At 38.6% G+C, this 15,921-nt stretch overlaps 2 protein-coding genes across 4 annotated transcripts in view; one reads left to right on the top strand and one right to left on the bottom strand.

The window, feature by feature from the left end:
• wasf1 (WASP family member 1) overlaps positions 1-4,137 on the bottom strand; it is a 554,848-nt gene extending 550,711 nt beyond the window's left edge. For 2 of the 3 annotated variants that reach the window (XM_051925241.1, XM_051925242.1), the window contains exon 1: positions 3,749-4,137. The gene's annotated coding sequence lies outside the window, so the exon portion shown is untranslated. The remainder of the gene's footprint in view (positions 1-3,748) is intronic. The other variant, XM_051925243.1, reaches the window with a different exon arrangement.
• Positions 4,138-14,431: 10,294 nt separating this feature from the next.
• cdc40 (cell division cycle 40 homolog (S. cerevisiae)) overlaps positions 14,432-15,921 on the top strand; it is a 73,973-nt gene continuing 72,483 nt past the window's right edge. Inside the window, exon 1 of the mRNA XM_028797602.2 lies at positions 14,432-14,679. Within this exon, the coding sequence (XP_028653435.1) occupies positions 14,506-14,679 (174 nt within the window). The 5' untranslated portion in view covers positions 14,432-14,505. The remainder of the gene's footprint in view (positions 14,680-15,921) is intronic.

The raw sequence follows: 15,921 nt of genomic DNA, 5'->3' as shown, positions 1-15,921 counted from the left end.
TGGAATCTTTTAGAATAAACTACAGTAGCAATCATAAACTTCAAAGAAGTGTGTTGGATATAGTGACAGTATAAGCAGCTATGAAAGACTACCAATAAGAGCAGCAAGACACACAGGTGGTTGAGCACAAGACTACCTCACACTCAGCAAGTACCTTATCTCAGGCAGTCTTGAATTAACAAGAGATGCTTACATAGTGGCTCCAGAAGGTTGTTCAACAGAAAACAATGCAAGTTTACCAAAATTGACCCGTTTGACGCAACATCCATATGGGATGAAAGACACATTCATTAATTCATGCTTCACTAAAACGATGAACGCACTTATTTAATCTTGACTGCAATGACATCAGTAATATATAAAAGTGGGATGATGGGCTCTGCCTGTGCAAGGGCTTACCTGACAAGCTAATTTCATTCTGATACTTTGCTAACAACAATCAAAATAAATCATGTGGGAAACCATTGAAATCATACATAAAACTGGCTTAATATGTACTTCTGAAACAATTGGTGGGGCTCAAAGTTTCTCGACCTGCCTATGGCAAACTGTGAAAGGGATTTCCAAATTAGAAGAATCAAAATAGAACTGAATATAACAATATATTTGTGTCATCTCTTAATGATCTTGTTGGTTGCCACCTTGCCAGAGTTAGCACGATGCAAAGCATTTGATCTTGGTCAGTTTGTCAGGGCTATCCCTAAATCGTCAGGTGGCATTATCATCATTGCTATAGTGTTCCAACTGTTGCATAGATATGTTTGAATGTACATGGATTAACAGCATGCCAATGTACTTTAGTTGGATGGATTGCTTTACATAAAGCAGTACTGCCAACTGCCCGACCGTCAAATTGCCCATTTAACCCAACTGTGGCATTTTCATTGTCTTTTCACAAGACTTATCCCGTAAAAGTGCAGGAGTACTTTATTATCGATGTGGTGATGTTCAGACTTGCTCCCATCAGAATTCTCTTTTAGTCTAAAATTTGGGTAGGTAAAGTTTTTTTGTTGGTGTTTGGTACACTTTATTAATACTTATTCATCAGATCAATCTGATCAGAGATTATCTCTGAAGCCTATATATAATTATAGTATATCATTAGATTGACTAAATATGCAATATATGCAAGGATGAAAAATTATATATTCAGATACTCACAGGAACTGTTTGAAAATAACAGACTGTCAAGAGTTTCCATTTCCTCAGTAGCTGAAAGTAATTCACTATGATACATGCAATGTGACACTCAAGTAGAAGCAATCCTGTTAACTGCTAGGTTGCATCCAGCAGTATTATACCAGCTAATGATTATGTATTTGAAAATTTTGGTTCTCTGTCTTTAAAGGAGTAGGGAATTGCTATGAAATTGCCAAGGTGCAGGAAATACATACATACATACATGCATATATATATATATATATATATAGATAGATATAGATACAGATATATAGAGAGAGAGAGAGAGAGAGAGAGAGAGAGAGAGAGAGAGAGAGAGAGAGAGAGAGAGAGAGAGAGAGAGTCCTAATTAGGGCAAGGAGAACAACACAAAAACAAAAACTATGAGAAAAAGTTATGTAATCATGTTTCCTTTTACAGAGATTTACATCTTCAGAACATAGCAGATTTCTGCAAAAAACAAATCAAACGTATTGTAACATTTCTAAGCTTCACTAAGCATTTAACAAACCAGTATGAATCGAATAGGATTATTAAAGGGAAATATACAGACTTATGCAGATTACACAAAGAAATGCAGGCAGTGTGGTGTAGTACTTAAAGCTCTGGATCTCAAACCCAGAGGTTCTGGGTTCAACTCCCACTACTGACACTGTGTGACCATGTTCAAGTCAGTTGAACTGCCTGTGCTCCAATCAAAAAAACAAATGTAACTAATTGTATCATAAATGTTATAAGCTGACTTGGATAAAGGCATCGGCCAAATAAGTAAATGTAAATGGAATAGGTATAAATGTAGTGAACAACTGAACAGTACCTCAAAGTGGCTAGGATGTAAATGAATCTACAGTAAATTCAACACAAAACCCTTACCACTCTGCACACGAAAAGACCAAGAATCTGCCTGTAAATGAGTCATGTAGCTCAAAAAACAAAAAAAATATCTATTTTTGTGTACATCTCCATTTGCACGACGCCAGATCAGTGCTCCATGAAAAAAAAATTAAAACATCGGATAACACTTTTTCTTCTGTTCGGTTTCATATGGTCGTTTTTGTTCCCTCTCAGATAGGACGTCATATTTCCAACAGGTTCCTCTGCACGTTATTTAGAGGGCCGAAACTATTATAAGAAAAATGTTTAAAAACGGCATTATGCAAAACTAAGTACAATACTAAAGCAGAATGCACCTGAATGAAATCAAAGACTGGAATAACAAATTGGAACTCAGCTTGATACCGCGGAGGCGCACAGTTACTTTTCGACAGAACCGTGACAAACCAAGAATCCCCATGTACGATTTGACGTTACGTGCACCTGAACTAGCTATCTTAATTTATGTGTTTCTTGTTATTGTTGATAATAAATGATAATGCCTTTATCTAAAACCACAGTGACGGACAATAAATAACATATTACAGCTCTGCTGTGGCAAGGTTTTACCCCATGCGGGCGTCAGCCTCGACAAACATTAACAAAATAATGTATTGATCATTTCTGATCATTCATTAAATAAGGTTTAACAAAAAAAGGGTGTGTGGAGGACAAATAAGATAAAGGATGTAATTGATTCATTCTACTAATTGACTTTGATTTGTTGCTCGGAGGTGGGAGGATGCGATTAACACGAAAATGCAAACGATTCAATGGCATATTCAAAAGACACAGTAATGCATAACCACATTAAGGACAGTATACAGACAAAAATACAGACGTTGGGTGCGCAGGCACGGACAAACGTACAGACAGACAAATTCTGTACTGTACCCGTACACTTTCTTTACGATACTCATTGCCTGTGGATAATTTCCTTCACGACGTATCTTCTCAACAGTTCCTTGACCTGTCAACGTTACCTTTGTGCTGAGCATCCTCACTAGTCTGGCAGAGACTCGCGTCCTTGCGTAAAACACATTTATACTACCCATTTCTTAACAAAACCATACATTTTCCTTGACAAATGTGTTCCTTAGGAGAGGTATTCTATAAAGAAACCTTAAAGCAGTCAACACAACTAATACCTTGTAGCAAATATCTGTTTAATGTAATCCACGTTTAAAAAGTTCCAATTAACCATGATGACGAGTTGGCAATAAAGCCCACAAATCTTAATACAGTAAAGTGAAAAAAATATGTTTAACTTCAAAGACTGAAACCCCACGAAAATGAAAAACTTTCAAATACAGGTCGTGTAGATAAAAAAAATGACATCCACAAACGACATCATTTCGTTTTAGCTATCAACTCCTGCAAATTGAATGCAAGACATTATTTTTGGTATATGCAGGCACATACAGTATATTCAGCTAGTCAAAGTTCTATGGATGCAAACATAAAAGAAACAAATTCATCTAACACAAACAGCGACGGGTGGGCGTTTGTTTGACCACTCTGTCACAAAGGTCCATCACATCAACATACGTTTTTAGATGTAAATATATCTATACACGCGCGCTCCACTAAAACAGATCTCACGGTTCAGCGTTTTTTGACCAAAAATCGGACGTTGGTACAACTCAACACGACTAATCCGACTCGCTCTGCACACCTTTCCGCGCGAGTATTTACCTGCGTTTCACGTTACTTTCTTCACATCCCTTTCGTCCGGCTTGCAGCGGCTGGTCCGTTTTAAATATCCAGTCCCATTCTACACTGTTGTCATAAGAACATAGCCAGGATAACAACGCTGTAAGATACACCAAAAGCGCACCACAGGGGGCGTCAATACTTCAGTCAATTACAACCGCCCATAAAAATGCACACACGAATGCTGGCATGCAGTCTGTAGTCGAGGTGGTAGATCCCAAGTCTCCTTTTATATGGGCACCGGTAACACTTTTCAACGACTCCCGGGAAATGAGACCGTAGTCAAGCCAACGACCCTTTTTTTATGGCACAACGTGGTACAGGCACCTTTTCATTGTTGAAGAACCATGGCGCTCAACCAAGCCTGGAAAGGTATCAAAGCCTTTACTAAGGGGGGGAGTGGGACGGTGGAATTTTACTATTGGTCGACAGATACGAGGCCGCGCCCTTATTTTACAAATGCCCAATCAGTGTATGAAAGAGGTGGAGTTTAAATAACTCACACCCTCCCCCCGTGCATCTTAGATCCCTGGTAAACTGCAAACTGAAAGACAGCGGGATTTACAGGTGTAACCAAATCCGGTAGCTTGACTGGGTTCATGTTACTGGCATGGAAAATGTGCACAAGAGCCTCTCTTGGGTAAAATGCAAAGGTATGAAACTCCAGAAATGCATTAACACTAGCTACTCTAAATTTTACGTAAAAAATATTATTTTTCATACCGATTATGATACATTTTATATATACAGTTTGCTTTCAAGATTTATTGTCGAGCACTTTCAAAACATTTATATCGATTATTTTAATAATTTTGTATTATTTTGGAGCTAATGTCGTTTTAAACATGTACATTGCTCACTTTGTAATATTTCGTAACACAGCACAATAATTATGCGTACACAGAAATTTATCGCGCCCTAACACATTGTTAATTTATCAAGCTCTGTCCTGCCTTTTACCCCGTGTTGTCGATTTACATTTAAAGTAATGCTGCTCCCACTTGTTTTCATTGTTTTCAGTTCTATTGACCTCTCAAGCCAAATGCCTTTGCTGATTCTTTTTCCAAACTCTAAAGTAACTGCAGAATGTTAAAATGGCCAATACCGTTAACAGAATTTGTTATATAAAAATGCATTTACAGCAAAGTACAGTACAGCTGTTTTTTTAACGGAAAATGTAGGGTTGTATGTAATTATTTATTTTTATGCTGGCAATTCCCTTAGATGATAAAGAAAAGTCTAAAGAATCAAACTAATGAAGTCTGAAGCACTGTGCACATGGCAAACTAAAAATGCAACTACAGAAGATGTCTTGAATTGTTATGCTGCTATGGGAAAAATGCCCACTGGGGTTTTGCCCAAGTATGTTTAGTGATTTTCTACTTTAATGTGGCTGGGACACAACCTGTAATTCCAAATGTACATAATTCCTTTGAATATAATGCATTTGTGGTGAATATTTTTATTGCTCAAAGGAGGAATAGTTATTAAAAATTTATTCTCACTTTTATTCTTACAAAATGTACCTATATTTAAAAGGCCACTGCATTGTGTCACAAACTAACTTTGTAATCTTCTTTTCTGGAAGTGAGGATAAATGCCTACATTGCTAACTGATCTTGGTCCATAGATGGATGGGGTAGCGTGTTCACTAGTTGTTTACGGTTTTGACTTACTGACTCCTTATCCTTGTAGGCAATGAAATATGTTACATGGAATAGTATTACTGATAAATATGTATAATCGGACACTGCAGTTATTCAATCATATCTTAAGGTCAAGCATGGTTATGCTTTGCTTTGTAAAAACAAAGAATATTCAACAAGTGAAAAATATACTTTTCCTATTGCATTTCTAAAGAACCTCCTATAATATTTTTTATCTTTACTAGTAACAGGCCAAAGCACTACTACAGCATTAGAGAATTTATGTTAACAACTGAAATCCGGTCTCCTAAACAAGTTGACAACCATCTGCTTAGCTAAATGTCATATTGCTAGAGGAGATGAGAAAGCATTGGGCATGATGAAATTAAATTAAACTAGTTTTTTAAGGGGCTGGTCTCACTCTAAATATATTGTATATTTCCTGTTTAATCAGAGCCATTATTAGATCACCTGCCCCAGCTATCTAGAAGTGGGAGATTTTTATACTGGAGTGAATTTCACTATAGTTTCTTTTTATTGATTTGTATTGTGTGACAAAATTAATTTATGTTTTCTTCTTTGCAGGCATTGGAGTGTTTATTCTTTTGAACTAGTGGTGTCCAGGTGACCACACTTCCATTAGTCACAGTCTGAATAAACAGTGTGGGTGTGCCTTGTATTCTCATCAGTTTTATACTGAATTTTGAAGCATGGGTATTAGGTGTAATACCAGTCACATAAGAGGTAGGCATGGTCCAATTTAGATTAACTAGATGTTGATATTCAAACTGACTTTGTATGTGTACTGTCACTTACAGTAAATGTTGGGAAAGAAGCTTTAAAACTTAGCTGAAGGTTGTAAATTATTGTCTAGATATAATCCTGCTCATCTCTACGCATAACGTTGTTGTGGTACTTGATGTGTAGACCTGAGGAAGGCTTTCTCTATACTGTAGCGACCATGCAGATGAGGCCTCATGTTGGAGCAATGCAGTCAAAGTTTGTACTATGGGAAGAGATCATTATTTCAGTGCATTTTTGAATCTGAGTGGGGAAAGACTGGAGTGTTGTTGTGAACTGCAGGGGGCACTCTCAAGCACCTGCAAAACCAATAAATTCACAAACACCAGGTACTTCTCAGAGTAACAGGAATTGATTGAGGTCAGGTAGGCTCACATTAATAACGGGTGAACAAAAAATTAAAAGTAAACAATAAAAAAATTGCTTCACTCTGGTTTAACTAAATGTTGCTTCCTGAATGCTCACAATCCTACCACACCTCTTTCTCCAGACCCAACTCCAAGATCAACCACCTGAGAGGTCAGAGGTCCTTCTAAAGATTGACCCTGAAAGGTTCCTGAAGCACTGGCCCTCAGCCAGGTACTTCTAGGTTGCTTAAAAATCCCTTGGGCTGCATAGTTCCCCTAAAATACCAGGCACCCATAACTGTGGCTGGGCACAACTGAAGCCTCTTTCTACTTTCAAGAGGCCCAGAGGACTGACTGCTGGGTTGGTGACCTACTTTGCAGCCTTTAATATCTCATTCAGGGTGAAACCTCCTTCAACCTCTTCCATCTTTGCAGCTCCAAGACGGTTACTTAGCATTTCACCTGGGAAACAGTCAACACCCACTCCCAGATGGCTTTTTGGCATCCCATCCAGGCAGTAGTCTATGCCAGCTCTTAAATAAAACGTTGACATGTACAGTATATAACTAACATCCATCCATCTATTATCCAACCTGCTGTATCCTAACTACAGGGTCACGGGAGTTTGCTGGAGCCAATCCCAGCCAACACAGGGTGCAAGGCAGGAAACAAACCCTGGGCAGGGCGCCAGCCCACCACAGATATAAGTAACAGTTATTATTATATGTACATCTTAGAGAAAGGTGGGTGCAGTTCCCAAAGGAATGCTACATACTGACCCTGTAGTTCTGCTGAAAGGGTTCACTGTTCTTGAGGTGAATGAAAACACACTGAAAGAATATGATTGGGCATAATGCTCTGTCTTACATAAACCACAGTTGTTAATTGTTATTAGATTTCTGTTCTTGTCATGTATTGTCACTAGCAAATGCTATCTCTAAACACAAGGCGGAAAATAAGTTTGCTTACGGCAAGAGAAACTTGAGCCAATGATCTATGATCCAGTTTATTGATATATCATTTTACAACCCCAAATCAGAGTACAGTACGTTGAAATGATATTGGGGGGATTTGGAGGAAATGCATGGATTCTTAAGTTTACTTTGGCTTTAATTTCATTGCAGACAGTATGAACCCAAGATGTTTCATGTTTTGTCTGGTCAACTTAATTTCATTTGTTAATATATATCCATTCCTGCATTTCAGGCCTGCAACACATTCCAAAAAATTGTTGGGATGGTAAAGCATTCAGCACTTTGTAATGTCGCCATTCCTTATCACAACACTTAAAAGACTTAAAAGGCACTTAGGATACCAAGCGATTAAGTGTTTCAGGCGTTGTTTTGGTTGTCCCATTCTTAATGCAAACACAGGTGTGCAACAGTATGGGGTCGTTGTGCTTGCACTTTTCGTTTCAAAATTCTCCACCTATCCTCTATTTGGAACAGGTGAGGAATGCAGGCAAGCCAGTCCATTACCCGTACCCTCTTCTTCTGCAGCAGTGCGTTTGTAATGTGTGCTTAATGTGGTTTTGCATTGTCTTGTTGAAAAATGCATGGACATCCCTGAAAAGATGTCGTCTTGAAGGTTGCATATGTTACTCTAAAATCTCACTGTAATTTTCTGTGTAATGCTGCTATCATAGAAGTATGAATTACCTTTGCCAAGGGCACTGGTACAACCCCATACCATGATAGACCCTGGCTTTTGGACTTGTTGCTACTAACAGTCTGGATGTTTGTTTTTTTTGGTCCGGTGCACACAGCATCAATTTCTTTCAAAAAAGATCTGGAATATTGATTCATCTGACCACAATACATGTTTCCACTGAGTGATGGTCCATCCCAGTTGCCTCCGAGCCAAGAGAAGTTGTTGCTGCTTCTGGACATGGTTAGCATAAAGCTTCTTTTTTGTACAGTAAAGTTTTAAGTGGCATTTATGTATGTAACTCTGTATTGTAGTGCTTGACAAAGGTTTGTCAATGTAATCCCTTGCCCATGTGGTAATATCAGCTATCAGTGAGTGACAGTTCTTGATGCAGCGCCATCTGAGGGATCAGAGATCATGTGTGTTCAGCTTAGGTTTGCACCCTTGCCCTTTATGCACTGAAATTCCTCCAGATTCATTGAATCATTTAATGATATTATTCACTGTGGAGTGAGAAATATGCAAATCCCTTCCAATCTTTCTTTGAGGAACATTGTTTTTAAATTTTTAAATAATCTTCTCATGCATTTTTTGACAAATTGGAGATCCTCTGCCAATCTTTGTTCCTTAAAGACTCATCCTTTCATAGATGGTGCTTTTGTACTATATCATGATTACAATTACCTGTTAACAACACCTGTTTGAAATCACATCATTATTTAATTATTTTATCTCACTACTGGCCCTAAATTGCCCCCATCACAACCTTTTTGGAATGGATGTATATTACTGTATAATGAAATGAAGTTGACCAGACAAAACATTAAATATCTTGGGTTCATATTGTCTGCAAAGAAATAAGTCAAAGTAAATGAATGAATCATTGTTTTTTTATTTGCATTTTCCATACCATTCCAACTTTTTCTGATTTGGGGTTGTATTTGATGCTGCAAATTCTGAAGCATCACCTGGATAGGCCTGAGAAAACACTGGGAACATCTAGCAGGTGCCTCATTTTAAGGTGATTTCAAATCTTACCTGCAGCAAAACTTCTTCTATATCTTGGAATAGGCTGGGGGGCATGGAACCCAAATGGGCCCGTTTCAACACCATAGTAGTGGAGGCGACTACAAGGAGCTAAGGCTGAAAGGTGATAGTACCTCTCTCTACAACTGTGTGACATGGTGCAGATCACCACCAGTAGCAGAACTTGCCAAGTTCATAAAATATTAGCAGTAGAGTCTATACATTTAACAAAAGGATACCAGCAGCCCAAGGAGGCAACAGTCATAGTGTTGGAGGAGTCTGGTGAAGCCATGGAGAATAATATTTGAGTAGCGTGAACTCTGTTTTACTAATCCATTAAAAAACTCAGGAAGAATACTTAAGTTGTTATCAAGGCCCTTCTCAGAAAGGTTAGGGAAAAAATGGTCTGGATCGATGATATTTGGGAAAGATGGAAGGAATACTTTCTTGCTATCCTGAACCTGATCGATACACTCAGAGGGTAGTTTTACCAGTACATAGTGGCACTGAGGCTCACATCAATGGTTTGGTTGAGGTGTTCTGCACTGGCAATGTCATGCTAATGGATGAGATCCACCCAAAAATGGTGAAGGTGCTAGTTCTTCTTGGTTGGCATGGTCATCTTCTCTGAATGGCACCAACTGGGCTGGTTGGCCAGAATGCTGATTAGATAGGGTGCTTGTGATGTACTTATCAATGGATCACACTCAAACTAAATGTTAAAGCCTATGGTGGGGAAAAGGTGTGGGGTCTCTTTGAAGGGTTATAGGAGTTTGGCAGTTCATATGCTTTACAAACTTAAAAAGTCTTATGACTGGAGTACACTGGGAGGTCTAGTGGAGATACTGCAACTGTATGGGATTCTTGGGGAGTTGCATCATGCCCTTTGATTCTCAAATGTGTTAGGTAGTAGATGTGCTCAGTTTCTTACTATTAAGAGAAACCTGCTTAGGAGGTGCCAAGAGTGAGTCTTTTCTTTCCAAATGATTTTGATTTAACTGGATCCAGTTTTGAGTGATTTGGACCATTTGTAAATAGATGATTATGCACGTTTAGCCTTATCTGATCTTAGGCATTAACTGGAATGATTTGCACCTGCATATGATGCATTTATGATAAGGATAATGACTATTAAACCTGACAACATGATTCTGCACCAAAAAGGAATAGTTTTCTATTATGGGGTGAGCAATAAGAATCCCAGAGGGCCACAGTGGCTGCAGGTTTTTGTTCCAACCCAAATTCGTAATACGTTATTATTACTGATGAAGCACTTATTACTAAAGCAAAATGTTCTGCTTCATTTTAGTTGTCATCTCACTTAAGATCTCCCACCCTTAATAGTTTATTTTAGTCTTAAATGGCTGCTTTCCCTGTTTCTGATTACTCTTCATCAGTAGTAAGATACAAATGACAAAGAAACCAGCAGTTCTTCATATAACTTGTCTCCTATTACACCTGTGTGTGTTCATTATGTTCTGCATGTATATCATTTAATAAAATATTTAGAAGGAAAGTGAAGAGAAAAAAAGTTGAGAACTGAGAATTACTCATCCATTTTAGGCTTCAAATTATTTGGCGGATATCCTTGGAAAGGAAAAAATCTACTATATAAAAATAGGCTGGCACTGCAGAGTTAAAACACTAACAAGCCATGAAATTAAATAAGATCTGTTATTGGCAATGATTTGTGTCTAATTAAACAACTGGTTTGGAACAAAAACTTGCAGCCACTTCAGTGTTCCAGAACCTACGTTACTTATCCCTGCATTAGCAGGCGTGTGTGGAATAGCTGTGCCATGTGCAAGAGTTCCAGTATCAGGGAGTCTTTTTCACACTTGGAAATAGACAGCTTTGTCAGACTAACCAACACAGCCGCCACCATCTATGACAGATATTATAGTAAGAAGTTTACGCACAGTCCTTGAATAAAGTTGTTCTATATCTCCCCATATTCCCCCCATAAATTTAACCTTTAGCCTATAGACATGAGCTGTTATGGACAAAACTAACATCATAATCAGGACTGGGAGAATCTCATCTTTAGCCTGAGAATAAAGTCACAGTTGTTCCTAATTCTGAAGCATCACCTGGATAGGCCTGAGAAAACACTGGGAACATCTAGCAGATGCCTCATTTTAAGGTGATTTCAAATCTTACCTGCAGCAAAGCTTCTTCTATATCTTGGAATAGGCTGGGGGACATGGAACCCAAATGGGCCCGTTTCAACACCATAGTAGTGGAAGTGACTACAAGGAGCTAAGGCTGAAAGGTGATAGTACCTCTCTCTACAACTGTGTTACAAGTACAGTGGGGAAAAAAAGTATTTAGTCAGCCACCAATTGTGCAAGTTCTCCCACTTAAAAAGATGAGAGAGGCCTGTAATTTTCATCATAGGTATACCTCAACTATGAGAGACAAAATGAGAAAAAACAAATCCAGAAAATCACATTGTCTGATTTTTAAAGAATTTATTTGCAAATTATGGTGGAAAATAAGTATTTGGTCACCTACAAACAAGCAAGATTTCTGGCTCTCACAGACCTGTAACTTCTTCTGTAAGAGACTCCTCTGTCCTCCACTCGTTACCTGTATTAATGGCACCTGTTTGAACTCGTTATCAATATAAAAGACACCTGTCCACAACCTCAAACAGTCACACTCCAAACTCCACTATGGCCAAGACCAAAGAGCTGTCAAAGGACACCAGAAACAAAATTGTAGACCTGCACCAGGCTGGAAAGACTGAATCTGCAATAGGTAAGCAGCTTGGTGTGAAGAAATCAACTGTGGGAGTAATTATTAGAAAATGGAAGACACAAGACCACTGATAATCTCCCTCAATCTGGGGCTCCACGCAAGATCTCACCCCGTGGGGTCAAAATGATCACAAGAACGGTGAGCAAAAACCCCAGAACCACACGAGGGGACCTAGTGAATGACCTGCAGAGAGCTGGGACCATAGTAACAAAGGCTTCCATCAGTAACACACTACGCTGCCAGGGACTCAAAACCTGCAGTGCCAGACGTGTCCCCCTGCTTAAGCCAGTACATGTGCAGGCCCGTCTGAAGTTTGCTAGAGAGCATTTGGATGATCCAGAAGAGGACTGGGAGAATGTCATGGTCAGAGGAAAACTTTACTCGTCGTGTTTGGGGGAGAAAGAATGCTGAGTTGCATCCAAAAAACACCATACCTACTGTAAAGCATGGGGGTGGAAACATCATGCTTTGGGGCTGTTTTTCTGCAAAGGGACCAGGATGACTGATCTGTGTAAAGGAAAGAATGAATGGGGCCATGTATTGTCAGATTTTGAGTGAAAATCTCCTTCCATCAGCAAGGGCATTGAAGATGAAACGTGGCTGGATCTTTCAGCATGACAATGATCCCAAACACACCGCCCGGGTAATAAAGGAGTGGCTTCGTAAGAAGCATTTCAAGGTCCTGGAGTGGCCTAGCCAGTCTCCAGATCTCAACCCCATAGAAAATCTTTGGAGGGAGTTGAAAGTCCGTGTTGCCCAGCGACAGCCCCAAAACAACACTGCTCTAGAGGAGATCTGCATGGAGGAATGGGCCAAAATACCAGCAACAGTGTGTGAAAACCTTGTGAAGACTTACAGAAAACGTTTGACCTCTGTCATTGCCAACAAAGGGTATATAACAAAGTATTGAGATGAACTTTTGTTATTGACCAAATACTTTTTTTCCACCATAATTTGGAAATAACTTCTTCAAAAATCAGACACTGATTTTCTGGATTTTTTTTCCCTCATTTTGTCTCTCATAGTTGAGGTATACCTATGATGAAAATTACAGGCCTCTCATCTTTTTAAGTGGGAGAACTTGCACAACTGGTGGCTGACTAAATACTTTTTTGCCCCACTGTACATGAAGCTAATAGAGATGGTTTTTGGCTCTAGTGACTATCATGATAGTTGGCATTTTGTTCCTGTGATCCATGTCCTACAATGAGAAACACCTTTTTTTTTTTTAGACCAACTGGCAAGTTTCAAGACCATATCATAAAAATTGTGACAGAAAACGGTTTATAAATAACAAGAAAAAATAAAATCTAATTTCTCCACAAATACTGCAAATGGGTTCTTCATTTTTAACTTTTTTGACCCATTTAAAAATTGACTTTGGTGTCTCCAAGGACCTGGCCCTGGTCTTAATGAAAGCTGGACTTGTCTTTTCAACATTTGGTCTATTTTACTTATGGTAATTTTTCATGGACAATTTCAGAATATTGCACATACGGTGTATACAAAAATAATACTGGCAACATTTAAAAATCATAAACGAATTCAACATTATATCTACATTGTACAGTGTGTAAAATCTAAAACACACATATATTATAAATATGGATTATATTGATAATACTGACATGAATAGTATTAAACCTTCACATAAAATAATGCCACACAGGCGCATTTATCACAAATTATGGATCACTTAATATACAAACCAAACACTATTCGGAGTAAACTGCATAAACTAGCGTAAATCAACGACTGCCTGGTTTCATTCCAAATTATTTATGCAGTGAGGCAACTTCAACCTTTTCATTTATGTATCTGCTTAATTACTTGCCTCGTCTCCATTAAAATATATATTTTTAGAATATACTGTAGTCAGCCATCCATCCATTACAGTTTCGTTCAATTCAATTCAAAATCGCCGAGGCTGGAACGTGTTCCATCCAAAACAGCTTAGCTGCGGATGAGCTACTTTGAAGCCTCAACAATGCTGGACGATTCCTCATTCCAACAGCTAATCGACAATCAATTGCCGTAACATGCAAGTCTGTATCGTGTGATGAGAAAAACCGGTGGACCCCAAAACACAAAAAACGGGTACACACTGGCTGAACACACAAACACTCCACAATCTGTGCAGATCAGGGTTCGAACACGAAGAAACAATACACATATGACACATGCACACACCAACACGTTTCAAGCCCCATCCGCCAGAAGCTTTAGAAAAAGTTGTAAAATACGTCACCCATGAAATAAAACTAACAGCCAATAAACTAAGACGGCCGTCCAGGTCCTGGAAGTTAAGTTGAAAAATTAGTAAGTGTGTGACTTTCTTTTAACGCTCATCAACAACAGAAGGGCTTAATATAAAATTCCGTAAAATTTAAAATGTTCTCTAAATGGATTGGGAATTTCTGATTAGTTTTATGGGACTGCTGTTTTATTTTTTCTTTATATCTGCATAGATTTTTGCCTTCCACTGCTGCCCGGATATTTACATCCATTTCAAGATGTCCGCCGCGATTGCTGCGCTTGCCTCGTATGGTAGTGATTCGGAACCCGATTCTGACATCGAGGCCCGAACCGATGCCGACCCAGACGCTACTGCTCATCTTCGGCCGCCTGCCGCCGGGGGCAACATGAAGTTGGTTCTTCTCAACTCCGCGCCAGATGTGGCCGTGAAGGTAAATAAACGCAGACGGACCGAATACTTCTTTTCAAACAGTGGAAAGTTGAATTTTACATTTCGGTTTGCTAATTATAAGTAGAAGTGCAGTCATTTATTTTCTTATACTTGCTGACGTTTATACGCTTCATCTTTATCAATTTGTTATGGTTCACGCATCTTCGTGGCTAATATAAAATTGTATCTTATTCCCGACTGGCTTCTGTATGAAGTTTAAACCTTCTCCCAGAGTTTTTGAGGATTTTTTTTCCGTGCTAATCTGTTGCCATCCACTATTGTATTGAAACTGATCGATGTTTATGTAGACAGGCGTTCCTTGCAATAATAATGTGAATATTAATTCGTGGACCGGTTCTGATTGTAACCCCCGTGCTCCGCTGTACGGTTTGGCTTCCGGTCACCCTTTAAAATGGACAGTCCTTGTTCTGGAGCACCACAGAGACTGCAATCATTTGTTTCAATTGATTTCATAATGTAATGTCAGTCTTGGTGCTAATAGAATATAGACGCCTCACTGCAGGTCTGTGCCCGCTCTCTGTTAGAAATCAATAATGTGATTTTGTTTCTCTCTCTGTACGTTGAGATCTCATAATAGTCCAGTATATTTATGGATCACCGTAAATTTGGGAATTGTTATGTTGTGGGGGCTGTTGGATTTGAAGTTAATATTTTGTATGATGTTTTAGACTGAAAAAAAAGGTTGTTAGGTAAATTGTGAGATTATAATATACCCTAACTGACTGCAGACAATGGCATTTTGAGCTGTTGCACACAGGATTCATATTTCAGCATGTAAGTGGGAGTACTATTTTTGTTTGAGTAATTTTGCTTCTCTGTTTTTGTTGCAACAATTTTGTTTTTACGTTGCACTTGTTTCCAGTTGTTGTTTTGGTATCTTGCGTGGGGCACATACATGAAAATATGCTAAATAAGAATGCATTTAATTTAATAATTTTATTATTAATCCCAAGTTTATCAGCATCATTAATAGCAATAAGCAATACTGTGAATAATTAGTTGTATCCTATATACAGTGCATCCGGAAAGTATTCACAGCACATCACTTTTTCCACATTTTGTTATGTTGCAGCCTTATTCCAAAATAGATTAAATTCATTTTCTTCCTCAGAATTCTATACACAACATCCCATAATGACAACGTGAAAAAAGTTTACTTGAGGTTTTTGTAGTACTAGGGTGTTGTACCGTGTTAGCCATTATGAATGTAGAGTTAACCCAA

This window comes from Erpetoichthys calabaricus, chromosome 3, assembly GCF_900747795.2.
Source record: "Erpetoichthys calabaricus chromosome 3, fErpCal1.3, whole genome shotgun sequence".
NCBI lineage: Eukaryota > Metazoa > Chordata > Cladistia > Polypteriformes > Polypteridae > Erpetoichthys > Erpetoichthys calabaricus.
Note: the sequence above shows the minus strand (reverse complement) of the source record. Positions and strands in the feature narration are given on the sequence as shown.